Genomic DNA, 13,523 nt, shown 5'->3' on the forward strand with positions numbered 1-13,523 from the left:
ACTACTAGTGTTCCTATTAAACCCCTTTCTTTATTATTCTCGGTGTTTAGTCATTTAAACTTTATTAATTTCATATATATATATATAGTTTAACTGATGAAATTCATTTATTGTCTAAATGCTTTCAACTACTACTAACTGGTAACCTATAATTCCTGATATTCAACTAGAATATTTTTAAACAAAATGTTAAAATAAAGACATATATTATGAAACACATTTACAGAAAATAAAATATTCCACAAGCTTCTTTGGTTATTTAAGAGCAGTTACTCCCCTTTCCCTTCTCGATGTACCCTAATAACAAGTAGATAGGTTGCATGCACTGCTAAACATGTACAAAATTTATTTTAAAAAAAAAGGAGGGGGGTCCTTAGTCAACCTACCGTTCAAATGTATTATAAGTTTACTAATAACCTTTCGTGGGTGAGAGCCACATTGATACCGCTGCCAGATTGGTCATTGGCTTGTATACAAAGAAATTGTCAACCCTGCCAATGCAGGAATTATTATTAAACTTCGTCAAAATACAGTACATATTTAACAAAGTATTTAGATTATACAAAATACACATTAAAAGAGTAAAAGGGATTGTAAAATGCAAAATAATTCCTGTTCAAATATTGTTTCTGTCAACACAGAAACAATATTTGCTAGATAGATGAGATAATGCATTTTCCCCCTTTTCACTTTAGCTCATAGCCGTTGACCATAGTTACAAACAAATCCTCCCCTTTGCTAATCACAGAACTTATTCACAGTCAGACTGAAATGGCAACTTAGTAAGTCAAATGAAGACTGAAATTAGTTTTTTGTTCGTTTGTATGTTGTTTCGGTATAATAATCTGGAAAGTGAATGTTGTAGTTTGATTAGTTGCTATATCGGTTTCACAGTAAGTAATTTACGTACAGGTAGCTCAAAGTGTCACCCTATTGGCACAAAGTCAAATTTTAAGAGAATGAGTGAAACTAAAAGAAAACAAAAGATACCTATTGGCTTGTTTCCAGGAATAAAAAATAACAAACATTGAAAGTCTAAGTTCAGCGTTCCTGAAGCTTTTTTTGGGGGGGGGGGGGAGAACACTTCAGTTTAGGGAAAACTTATGGAACAATCATAACATTCATTACAGAGATTTATTTTGTTTTACGAAGACAAACAAAATTAAAAATAATAAAAATAAATAAAAATAAACAATATATATATAATAAAAACAAATAAATATTCAACAACTAAAGGGATTGTTATAAAACATGACTTCAAGATGAAATATATTCAAATCACCAACAAATAAAAAAATATTTTATTTAACAAAACGAACAAACTAAAGAAAATCGACCGTCGAACCCACACTATTTCAGCCTATAATATATCCAATTAGGGGCTACGACATGGCAGCACTTGTTTATCAGTCTCTTCATCGGTTACCGCTAATAATTAGTGATAGTCTTCAGCCAGCTATCTCTGATTGGCTACCAGTGAAGGCTGAACTGTCCACTCAGTCTCCAAAAGTGTTAGAAAGGGATAAGATGGCTTCGTATACTTCCTATAAGGTAATAAATTGGGTTAGCTGATTTATTATTATTTTTTCCATATTCGATTCAGTGACTGTCCTTATTACAAGAATCATTAGGGGTAGCAAATCTGACCTGCTCTGTCTATAAGTTGAATATTATTGATATTCAACAGAGGTATTTCTGCAAGTGCTAAATCGAACTAATAAAAAATCCTCCTCCTGTGTTCAAGTGCAAGTCGCACTGTTCAACTCATTTCGACGATGGACCATAATTCTTTCTTACGTTGTTTAAAGCATCTATGAAGAATTCAGCAAATCGAACGAGAGAGAGAGAGAGAAGGGAAATGTATCGACTTAGCGATTTCAATCAGAGATGGAATATATACACTGAATGGCCACTTTATTAGGATCAGCATTTCATTGGTAGTGGTACCCTACTCCACTTTTGCTTTAAGAACGGCCTGTATTCTGTGTGGCTTGGATTCAACTATCTAAAACGTTCCTCCAGGATGTTTGTTCGGGCTTTCACAATGGCATCGAAAAACTGTTGCAAATTGGATGGTGGCATGCAACTACTGCTGACCACTGAAGTAAAGGAAACTCTGTGTTATGTTCCCTTTAAACATTTCAACCCATTATGCACTTTGTGACATGATGCTTTGTCTTGATAAAAGTATCCATTTGACAATAAGTAAACTCCAGCCAAGAATGGGTGAACATGATCAGCGACGATACTAAGATATTAAGATAGACTGCAGCATTCAGACGGTGTTCAACTGGCATCAGATGAACTAAATTGTGCCAAAAAAAAAACATTCTCCCCATTATTACAACCCTGATAACAACCTGAGCTGTTGCTACTTGGTCGGACGTGTCCATGGCTAGTTCTGCCATCAGCATGATACTGTACTGGGGCTCAAACCAAGCTGGGGATCATCCGAACAGATGGCATTTTTCTAGTCATTAGCTGTCCAGTGTTGGTGATCACATATCCGTTGAAGCCGCATCTTTCTGTTCTAAGTTGAGAGCACTGGGACTTGGGATGGTTGTCCTGTACTCTATACGTGACTATGTGCAATGATGTGTTTTCCGAGATAATGTTCCCACTATTGTACTTGAGCTTTGAATGGACTGGTTTGGGCTCTCTGCAAGTTTCACAATCCATTCTTCTCTGACCTCGTGCATCAATCAGCTATTTCGTTCACAGGACTGCTGTTGGCTTAAAGTTGTCTTGTTAAAAAACCCTCCTGGTACACCCCTGAATACTGCTATGCGTGAAAAACTGAGAGGGATAGACATTTGGGAGATAATAACACCAGTTAGTATCTCCCAAATTGTTGGTGACAGCACTTCACTTCTGTCACCAACAATCACACCATGCTCAAAGTCACTTTAGTCAAACCTTTTGCCCATTTTGATGCATTAAACACCCCCCCCACACACACACACTGAAAAACAGAACCGTCAAATGCCTGTTTCCCTTATTATTATTATTACGTGACACCTCCACGGAGTCCAAAGACTCATCGAGGGAGGGCACCACTCTGTCTCCACTACTCAATCCACTAACTACAATGAACCGCAACTACATCATCGCCATCTACCGACCACCACTATTATTTTCATAGACAATCACAAACATTCATGCCCATGACGAGATTCGAACCCGAACCTTTCAGCTGGAGAGCAGATACACTAACCACTCGGCCAACTAGGCTGGTATTGTAACTTTTCAAGTGCCAGGAGTTAAGCAGAAGAGATGTACTGTTTAGAACAATAAAGAATACCAAGCTTTTTCTTGGAGGAAGACACTACAGCCTGATGTGCTTGTGCCAGGATCGGCTGAATGTGAAAGTTATCCCAATAAGAGAGAACTGATCCTGGTCTCCAAAAAAAATGAGACATGATCTTCCAAGATATCAGACATTTTGTTCTTTCTTTTGGAATATAAATATAATGCTTGGGTGGAATTGAAATTCACAATGTTATCCTAACTCTGCTTGATAAGAGCAAAGAGATTGGGTTTAAGGATTAAAGATCTTGAAGCATGAATTAACCGAGCATTACAAGATTTTAAAAAAGAGCTGAGGGTACTGTAACAGAGAAAATATACAGGTTAACTAACAGAATTTGAGTTTAATAAACTTACTGTCTAATGTAATAAAAATTGTATAAAATTTATTCAAAATTCAGTTTACTTCAACCATATCTGTGGCACAAGCTAATATAAGCATTGATTTGATTCATTATTTTGATTCATCTTTTCACTGTTAACAGTATCTCCCTGACAATGTCCATGTAAATATGTTGGAGTTTTTGAATGAATTCTATATAATTCTTGTTACGTGCCTAAGCCATCAAAGTTACTTTACTTACAGGTTAACTATGATAGACTTCATGAGCAAATCTTAAAAAGTGGACAAATATTTAAAACTATAAATATTTGGAAACTTTCTAGAAAGGAAGTTTCGATCTGAATAAAGATTTCAGTGGATAAAAACTTTAACAGCGTAATAGTCCACTTTGGACAAGTGAGATTCTTTTGATTAAAAGACGGTACTTTTCGTCTATTTTGATTTATGCAATAGAGACATAACTAGAATACAAGCAAATGAAAATGAGTTTTGCAGACAATGTCAGCAAAAACAAAGACAGAATAACAAAAATCAACATTACCTATGGTTCGAAACTGGAAGATGTTGAAATGGTTTGGCCATCTGCATGACCTGACAGCATATCAAAATAGCTACTGGTGGAAGTGATGTGATGAGGGTGAAATTATAGAATGCAAACTTCGCTAGAAGAATTACAAAGATATCTTGACAGGAGCCAAGCACTATACATCATTATTAATGAATAGGCTTCTCCAATGATTCCAAATACCCCTCATGTCGGCAGCACATTATCCTATATTTGATTACCATACTCTTGAAGTGGAGACTTATTGTTTCCTTTATTCTTATTGAAAAAAATTTTGATACATGACAAAACTCTTTTGGCAATTACCATTTTGTCTCCTTGTGTTCACCTATTAATACTGTCGCATACAAAACCTTCAGTCGACCGGCACAGGATGTACCACAGAGACCAGACACCAATGAACTTCCTTGTCTCGAGATCCTCTTTACCAGTCACGTCTCCAAGAAACCAATACAGTCAAATATTTGCACAGATCATATCAGACTTATAAAGAGGGGGGGGGCAACAATAACTTCCTTACCTTTTGAGTTTTTTTATTATCCAGGTAAACATTCAAAATTCTCAAAACAAAAACCACTTTCATTTGCACTACTTTATGAAACAGAGCCAATTTTCATAATTCACGTTTTGAATGCATTTCTTAATTACAGTTTCGGTATATAAAAAAATACACTCTAAAATATTGTCTTAATTAAGCATTTTATATAGATATACAGAAAACGCAGAACATTACTGAATTCATTTAATAATAATATCAGGATTACTCAGATATTAAAACGATTAAATTCAACAGCTAAACAATTACCATATTTTCTCTAAAGAATCAATTACGAAAACACAACTAACCTCGTTCACATTATTTAAATAGCAAACTGGGGGGGGGGGGGGCATATTCCTAATAAAGTGACCACTCAGGGAATATATCTTAGGTTGCTAAAAGGCTACTGAGAAAGTCAGTCGGCTTAGATTAAAATAAAAATAGCGGGATAGCAGATCCTTTCTTCGCGAATACTGCTACATGTGGCTTTGAGCAACCGGGTTCGATTAAAGGCCGAATTGTAAAGGAAGGCGAAGAAGTTAAATGTGGAAGTGTCACACGGCAACTAGTATTTGTTATTGCATTTTATTAAAAGTTAATTTTATTTAAATGTTAATATTTTATTAAAAGTTAATTTTATTAAAATATTAAAATTTAATTTTATTAAAAATTTATTGTAATATTCTTATTCGTGTATACTACGAATACTTTTACTTATTTATCACAGATGTCTTATTCTAATTAAATAAGTATTTGACAAAGAGAAAAAAAAAAAAAAAAGAAAAGTTATTCTGTTTATCATTGTCGAATACAACAATTTTTGTATAACAGTGAGATAATTTTAAAAAGATATCTCTTCAGTTAGTCATTATCCGTGAACATGGTTGACAGATCTCGTTTTGCTAAAAGCCGCCTACAGTTTCGATGGTGAACGTACATTGTGATATAAATACTGTATACTATTATGGAAATGTATGGCTATGAAGAGTTTTTTAAATTATTACTTTCATAATATAAATAAATTAACTATATAAATAAAGGATTAAAAAAAGTTTTAATCGTTTTTTTTTTTCAAGTAAGCAAACAGACAAGTAAGTCACGTTTGCGCCTGCACGCAGTGCAAGTGAGGCAACTCATGGTAAAGGTGGAGTAAGCTCCGGTCACTTTCCTTAGTATTATCCCCTAATGCAAAGCACATCCCCTTACGGAGATGTATGATGCTATGCATTAAAGGCAAGGGCCAGACCGATTTCGACCTTTATTGAGGTCTTATGAGTGGGAGCCAGATCATAAAAATGCCAAGGGTAAAGTAATGCAGAACTTATAAATTTTACCTAAACAAGTTGCCACAAGGTGCTTTGACCTTATTAAATAAAAATCTCCGGATGAGAGTAAGATGTAGAAAGTTTTTTTAACTTGGGTATACTGTGTCAAAGATACCAAGCAATTTTATAATCTAGGTTTTAATCCTTTTTTTTTTCCCCAAGTAAGTAAACAGACAAATAAGTCAAGTTTGCGGCTGCACGTACTTGAAGAAAAAAGGATTAACACCCCAAGTTAAAAAACTTTCTACATATATATATATATATATATATATATATTTACCGATGAACTAAATGCGCAAAACATATTTCAAATTCTCATGAGAAATACTAAGTTATGAACCGACTCATACTGTAGAGAAAAAACAAAATCTTCTTTCTCTACAATACCAGGGGATTACTGCTGAACAATATTCGGAATAAATAATAAATAATCCAATCGCTTTTAATGAGAATATTACTTAGTACCAGCCAAAGAATTACATACCGGCCACTGAATTAGAAACCTTTATAGATATGTACGCAGGGCCGTCGCCAGATTAGATCGCGCCCTTAGACAAACAATTAAATATCGCCCCTGATGGATTATAAGACAAAAATATAACAAAATCTCCAATTGTTATTTTTTTATTACAAGAGAAACATTAATACAAAACGATTATATAATAATATTAATTAAATGTTTGCTCTACGGGGATATCGCACAATAAAACTGTCTATAACCTCTTCTAAATTTAAATTATAAGCTATGTTCGCCTCTCACCAATCTTTCCTGGGTCATTGCTGTTCGCAAATAACTTTTAATCAGTTTAAGCTTGGAAAAAACTTCTTTCCGCATTGCTACGCTAACAGGAATTGTTAGCATAGATGGAGATTACCACAGTATGGCTGAACGAGCGCCCTTATTAAGCCGCGCAATGAGGCACGCTGTCTCTATGCTACACCCTGTCGACGGTACTGGATGTACGTAAACGTCGCTTATGCAGCGTGTATGCAAACTACTTGGTCACTTGCGTCACCTCTAGGCAAATGTTTAAGAATGCTGCTGTTAGTAATGGTCAACAGTGTTGATCACAGTAGGAAAAACAGAGTCTTTCAGAGGTCTATAAAGGGCTTATTGTGAATACCCTTCTGGCTGGAGCCAAGATTTTGAAAATAGCAGAGCTGACAGGTTTCTCAAAAAGTAAGATATCCCGGGTATTTAACCAGTGTAAAAATAACCCACCATGCTTGTCTAAGACGCGTAACTGTGGTCCTAAAAGAGTCTGTCAGAAAGGAGATCGCCATCGTCTGAGGAAACTTTTGTACAGAAAGAGAGCACACTGTATGCAGCAACTGTCAGAATAATTTAATGAAGACTGTTCCCGACCGTATTTCGCCGAACTATGTGCAGAGAATTGAAAAAGATGGCCACCAACAGTTGCATACCTATACGGAAACTACTGATTTCTGCGAAAAACCGTAAAGTGCGTCTACAGTGGTGTCAGGACCACCGTGACTGGACACTGGAAGACTGAAAAAAAAAGTCATGTTGTCCGAAGAGTCACGATACACCTTGTTCTTTACCGGCAGTAGGCAGGGAGTTTGGCGGGAGTCCCATAAGCAATAAACCCAACTTGCCATATAAACATAACTCAAGGTTCTGGAGGTGGTGGCATGGTGTTCTTTTGGTAGAGAACGGATCCACTGATATTGCTAGAAGGTCAGTTGTCCTCCAAGGAATATCTGAAAATTGTTGCCGATCAAGTCCGTCCTGCAATGGTCAATTTTTATCCAGCTGATTACGGTTGTTTTATGGAAAACAATGCTACTGTCCATCGTGAATTGTTCAGTAGTGGTTTAGATAGCATGACAGCAACTTCCACCATCTTTCTTGGCTATCACCCATTGAGAATGTATGATACATGTTAGAAAAATATATCAGGCAGTAATGTCCTCTTCCATCAAATCTGAGCAAGTTAAAAGACTGTCTGTTGAACCACTAGTATGTTGTAGACGTAGATGCAATCTAACACCTTGTGGAATCTATGACAAATCGCCTACGTGCTGTAATACGCTCTAAAGGACGTCCAACATGGACATCCTTTAGCTCGAATAAATAAATAAATAAATAAAATAAATGTTAAATTAAATAAGGGTTAAGTAAAAATTTCCAATTCAGTGGCTAGTATGTGTATGCTGTTTTATAAGTGACATATATATAAGATATAAAGAATATAAATATAAGTTGGAAGCACTCCTCACTCTTCCCAACAAAAAACTGCTTAACTTCCAAATGATAAACATACATCATGATTGTGCTAAAGTGATATGATTGTTCGCACTTTCTGTCAAGTAATTCTTGTATCATAGAGGCAGCAGAACAAATGGAATTTTCTTAAGAAGTAGAAGAAAAGCTACTCACTTCCCAGAGACAGCATTGGTGTAGTCTATGGATAGCTAAGGAATCGATGTTTTAAGGTTTACACTAAAAGAAAAACGAGAATTGGGGGGGGGGGAGAATCAGTAGAATTGTTAGCCATACTGGTTATCTTAAAAACTACTATCGAAAGCCAGGTTAGCAGTTATTGTTATCAGCAGTTTGAGATCATGACTGGAAATAGCATGTGTGGAGAGATATCAGTTGTTTTACTATGTCATGCTAGATATCAATTGGGTTACAGTGCATTGGCAGATATCTGCCGTTTTCGTTTGGCTTATCTGCTATCCTGAACTTCTTTATCAAGGTTTATTGCTTAGTGAAAGTTCACAACTATTTATCAGCGAGTGTTATGTAAGGGTTCTTCAGAGGAAAGGACAAACAAACAAAAAATATAGTTTTTCGCAAATGATCATTTTATAAAGAAACTGTTTGAAGTAGGACTGTTTGGTTAATCTCTTTTTTCTGTGGTCAACAACTGGTATCAATGATAAACACAATATCTAAATTTAAAGATATTGATAAAACTATATCCTCTATGGGAGCAAATCTCAGATTTGCTCACAGTGAATTTTGTTATCACTTAGGGTAATTTAGGGTATTTGACTACCTAATCAATGAATTATTTATCAAAAGTAAATGCACAAGGCCATAAATTTATAGAAGTGTTTTTCTTTTTCCTTAAATAAATAGACTGGTTTAATATATAATTATCTTTTTTATGACTGCCACAGTAAGTAACTAGAGATTTTATTACCATTTTATTTATTTTGTATGTTTGATTTCTGTTTTTACATAATCCAGACACCCTATTGGAGAGAGAGACTAAACATGGAACTTTTAAAAGGCACTTTAAGTCTGCAATAGGGTAGGTAGTTTCAAAGCGAGCGAGGAAATTCTTCTCCCACCTAAAGACAATCACAAACATCCATGTCTAAGGAGGGGGGGGGTATTTATCTTACTTAGTAGTTATCTTACCCATTCTCCATTCCAACAGAAACCTGTTGGAATGGAGAATGGGTAAGATAACTACTCAGCCAACCGGGCCGGCAAGTTCTATATCTTCGACAAAATGACTTCTTTTTTTGTTTGTTTTTTTTATGTAAATCCTACCCACAAAAAACTCCATAAAGTTACATTTGAGATGCATTTGCGCCGCGAGTGGAGTTGAGTGAGGATTAAATAATCCATAATGCTCGATGAGTCAAACTATGGACTTTCTCAGACCTTTCAGGCCATCATAAAGGAAGATATTCCCACATCAGACAAGAAATTCATGTATGACCAGAGGTAATATATGCTACACTTCATATAACACAGTGACCATCAAATATGTCTGTCTACTCATAATATATTAAAAATCAAAGTAGATATTACTTCGATATTACCAATGTCTCTTGTTCTAGTGGAAACCAGTAAACAATATCGAGCCGAGAAAAATCATTTGTGACCAGGATATACAACCAGAACCATTATGACGGAAGGCATCAACGGGACAATGCCACCATTAGAAAAAATTCGGCCACTCGCAACGCTGCAAGGCCGATTTCCACTGCTTTAAATGCATAATAAACCACTCAACGCTTTTTGCAAAAAAAAAAAAAAAAAAAATCAAAAAATAGAGTCAGCTGTGAGATCACATCCTACCAACTACAAAGGGTGCAAGCAATATTTGGCCACCCAAATATCAGCAAAGAAAACCAATGAGCTTTAACAACAACAACTGCACTTACACTCACAACAAATGCTGATGCCACTCCACCCCAAGGTTACAACAAACCACCCAAGGAACGCGCCTCGAACATACAGATGGAGGGGGGGATTCAAACCACAAGTAAAAGCCGAATCTTAGCGCCTAACCAAATTCAGCAAAGCTTCAATAGTAGCAGCCACTAAGTACGAAATGGTTATCGAGTTCTATAAAGGAAATCCTATCGAGGACTATACAAACAACTTTGTGAGACATACACAAACAATCCTTACTGTACTAGTCGATGGTTAAAAAATGTGGAAGGCCACCTTTCTACAGACTGCGTTCTGGAATGCCCATGGTCTAGGAAGCAAAATGCGCGAACTACAAGAATTTATAAAACGTTACAGTGCTAAGGTAATCCTTGTAAACATAAACAAAAGGCACACCTCCTACCAGTCGACAACCTAAGACTCAAGTTCTATGTTATATACACCTCAAAGACAGGCCTAAAGCCAGGGATGGCGGCAGGGCTGTCTTTGTCAAGCTCAATACAGAACAAAATGAAATTATAAATCCTGCCACTACCAACGTAGAAATTACGGAAATAGAGGTCCAAACCACAAATGCGGATCCAGTAAAAAAATATACTGTGTTTATAACAACATCAAAATATCCCAGAACGGATTCCAACTGTGAGCTAGACAAAATGCACCACACTTCATGAATTTGTTGGTCCAGTTCGACTCATTAACTCAAAGGAGAAAACCACCAGTCGACTTCCGGATGAGATTAAATAACTGATTTGTGAAAAGAATACAGTCATCCATCAATACCAGATAACGCTGGCTCTAGAATATTGAAAAACGCTCAAGAGGGCTACGATGGAAGAAACAATCGAAATCAACAATGGCGCCTGGTTCTCCTTAAACACAGAGAACCAGGCGCTCTGGAAAATGGCCAACGCTCTACGCACAGACTGTGAACTCTTCATAACCAATCCATGGTGAAAGGGGTTAGGTTTACCATGAGGTAGGAAAAGTTGAAGCTTTTGCCGACAAAAGCACTGCTGTGCTGTTACATGAAGATGATTGTCCCTGGTGAGCGAAGTGTTCATATTTGGCAACTCCATCCCATGGCAATCAGTGGCCAAATATTTAATGTGCAGATAAATAAAGATTCACGACTCATCAGTCATGTGTGTGTGTGTGTGCTGAAAAGAGCAAATAAACTATATCCATTACTGAACCGTCGTAGCTGGCTAAGCACGGAATTTAAACTGCTTGAATACAAGATGCTGATCGGGCTGGTCGCAATGTGGGGCTCACCCATGCGGAGTCACGCGGCGAATTCACATGTTAGTAATTACAGATAATTCAAAACAAATGTTTTGAATAGCGTTCAATGCGCCATAGTTTGTAAAAAACGTACAGCTTCATCGAGAAGCCGGTATCCCTGAGACTAAAACTTTCCTACATGAAACGGCTGCAAAAGTCTTTGCAGATATTGCCATCCTACCTTAACCTATTATTTCACCAAACCTTAAACTATAGTGAACATTATTCTGCTAAGCACAAACCTCCCCACATCTGAACAGGTAAGCTTTATAAAACCACTGCCAGAAGCTCAAAATGGGCGAAAAGGCTCAACAATATCCCAATAATATTCTACTTTCCTGCTGACCCTGGGTATGCAGTCTGATACTCCTTATCTCAAACTCCAACCAATGTCCACGCACCCTGACATTTTTTTCCTTGTAGCTTCTTATGTCATGGCACTGCTCCAAGCTGCCGCCTAAGGTTGTCATAAACGTCAGCATTATAGTTCCACATAAACCTTTTCTTGACTAAGAATGCCACATGTTGAGCAATCTCCCTGCATGGTTACTTTCTCGAATCAGAGGCAGAGTTGCTACTGTAGTTACAGATAGATCTTCTGATGCTACACATACCGGTCATTGAATTAGAAACTTTTATTTAATACAGTGTTGGACCTCCTTAAGTCCGAATTACAGCACATATGCAGTTTGGCATAGATTCCACAAGGTGATTATATCTACATCTACAATATTACAGTCCTTGATCAGACGGTCCTTTAACTGGCTCAGATTTGGCAGAAGAATACTTTACTACAGGTTGTATTTTTCTAACATGTCCCATACATTTTTAATGGAGTTCAGATCTGGGCTTTGTAGTGACGACTGCGAGATAGTGAAAATTGCTGCCATGCTTGCTGGACCACTACTGAACAATTCTCGATATAGAGTAGCATTGTCTTCCATGAAACAACCCTAATATGCTGGATAAAAAGTCAACATTGAAGGATGGACTTGATCAGCAACAATTTTCAGATATTTCCTTGGAGGACACTTGACCTTCCAGCAATAACAGTGGACTCGTGCTCTACCAAAAGAATATACCCCACACTATACCACCACCTCCAAAACCCAAACATGCAATTTGGGTTCATTGCTTCATGGGGTTCCCGCCAAACTCCCTGCCTATCGCCGGTAAAGAACAAAGTGTATCATGACTCTTCGGACCGCATGACTTTTTTCCAATCTTCTAGTGTCCAGCCATGGTGGTCCTGACACCATTGTAGGCGAACTTTCCTGTTCCAAAATAATTGGAATTCATGTCTATATACCTGTGCTATAACAAGCATACGTCCCTTGGAATAATTCTATCGTGGACCATGATTTCCCAAATGATTTTGATTGGAATATTTCTAGTCTTTTTCATACATATTTTAATTTGTTGTTAAAAAGCAGAAATCACATTTGTGTTTTCAACAAATCCATTGAGAAAATTACAGCGAAGATGATGGAAGTTGCCATGCAACTGTTAATTTTCAAACACGTGCAGACATTGTGTGTGTGTGTGTGTGTGTGTGTGTGTGTGTGTGTGTGTGTGTGTGTGTGTGTGTGTGTGTGTGTGTGTGTGTGTGTGTGTGTGTGTGTGAGAGAGAGAGAGAGAGAGAGAGAGAGAGAGAGAGAGAGAGAGAGAGAAAGAAAGAGGTTCAAGAATTCATGAACAACGAAATAGAAATAGAAATAGCAAATTCAATGTTCATCCGTTAATGTGGAAATACTGTACAACAAGGCACATCATTATTAAATTGTGCATTGTTTTCGTGTATAAATTGAGATCTACAAAAGGATCTCTTTTTACTATATCGTTTTTAAACATTGTTACTTGTTTAACGGCAATGACAACCATGAGGCTCCTGTCCATTCACCCTTCCATCGATCCATAAGAGGTGGTTGTTGATGGTGGAAAGTAGTTCTCGTTGTGCGGAAGTGAGTAACGTGGATTTTAGCAAGTCGAAAGACATCACTTTT

At 36.8% G+C, this 13,523-nt stretch overlaps 1 protein-coding gene across 2 annotated transcripts in view; it reads right to left on the bottom strand.

Annotated features, from left to right (window-relative positions):
- The window catches only part of LOC150100277 (alpha-N-acetylgalactosaminidase-like), a 102,573-nt gene extending 93,985 nt beyond the window's left edge, over nt 1-8,588 (bottom strand). Inside the window, exon 1 of one of the 2 annotated variants that reach the window (XM_090402591.1) lies at nt 8,479-8,588. Coding sequence is in view for 1 of the 2 variants with exons in the window: in XM_090402590.1 (XP_090258716.1) it covers nt 4,191-4,237 (47 nt within the window). In the remaining variant the exon portion in view is untranslated. Of the gene's footprint in view, nt 1-4,190; nt 4,403-8,478 lie in introns of those variants that run through there. The other variant, XM_090402590.1, reaches the window with a different exon arrangement.
- Between the last annotated feature and the right edge of the window lie 4,935 nt (nt 8,589-13,523).

This window comes from Typopeltis vanoorti, chromosome 13 (assembly GCF_054136105.1).
Source record: "Typopeltis vanoorti isolate ZY-2024b chromosome 13, IOZ_Tvanoo_1.0, whole genome shotgun sequence".
In the NCBI taxonomy this organism is placed as follows: Eukaryota; Metazoa; Arthropoda; class Arachnida; order Uropygi; family Thelyphonidae; genus Typopeltis; species Typopeltis vanoorti.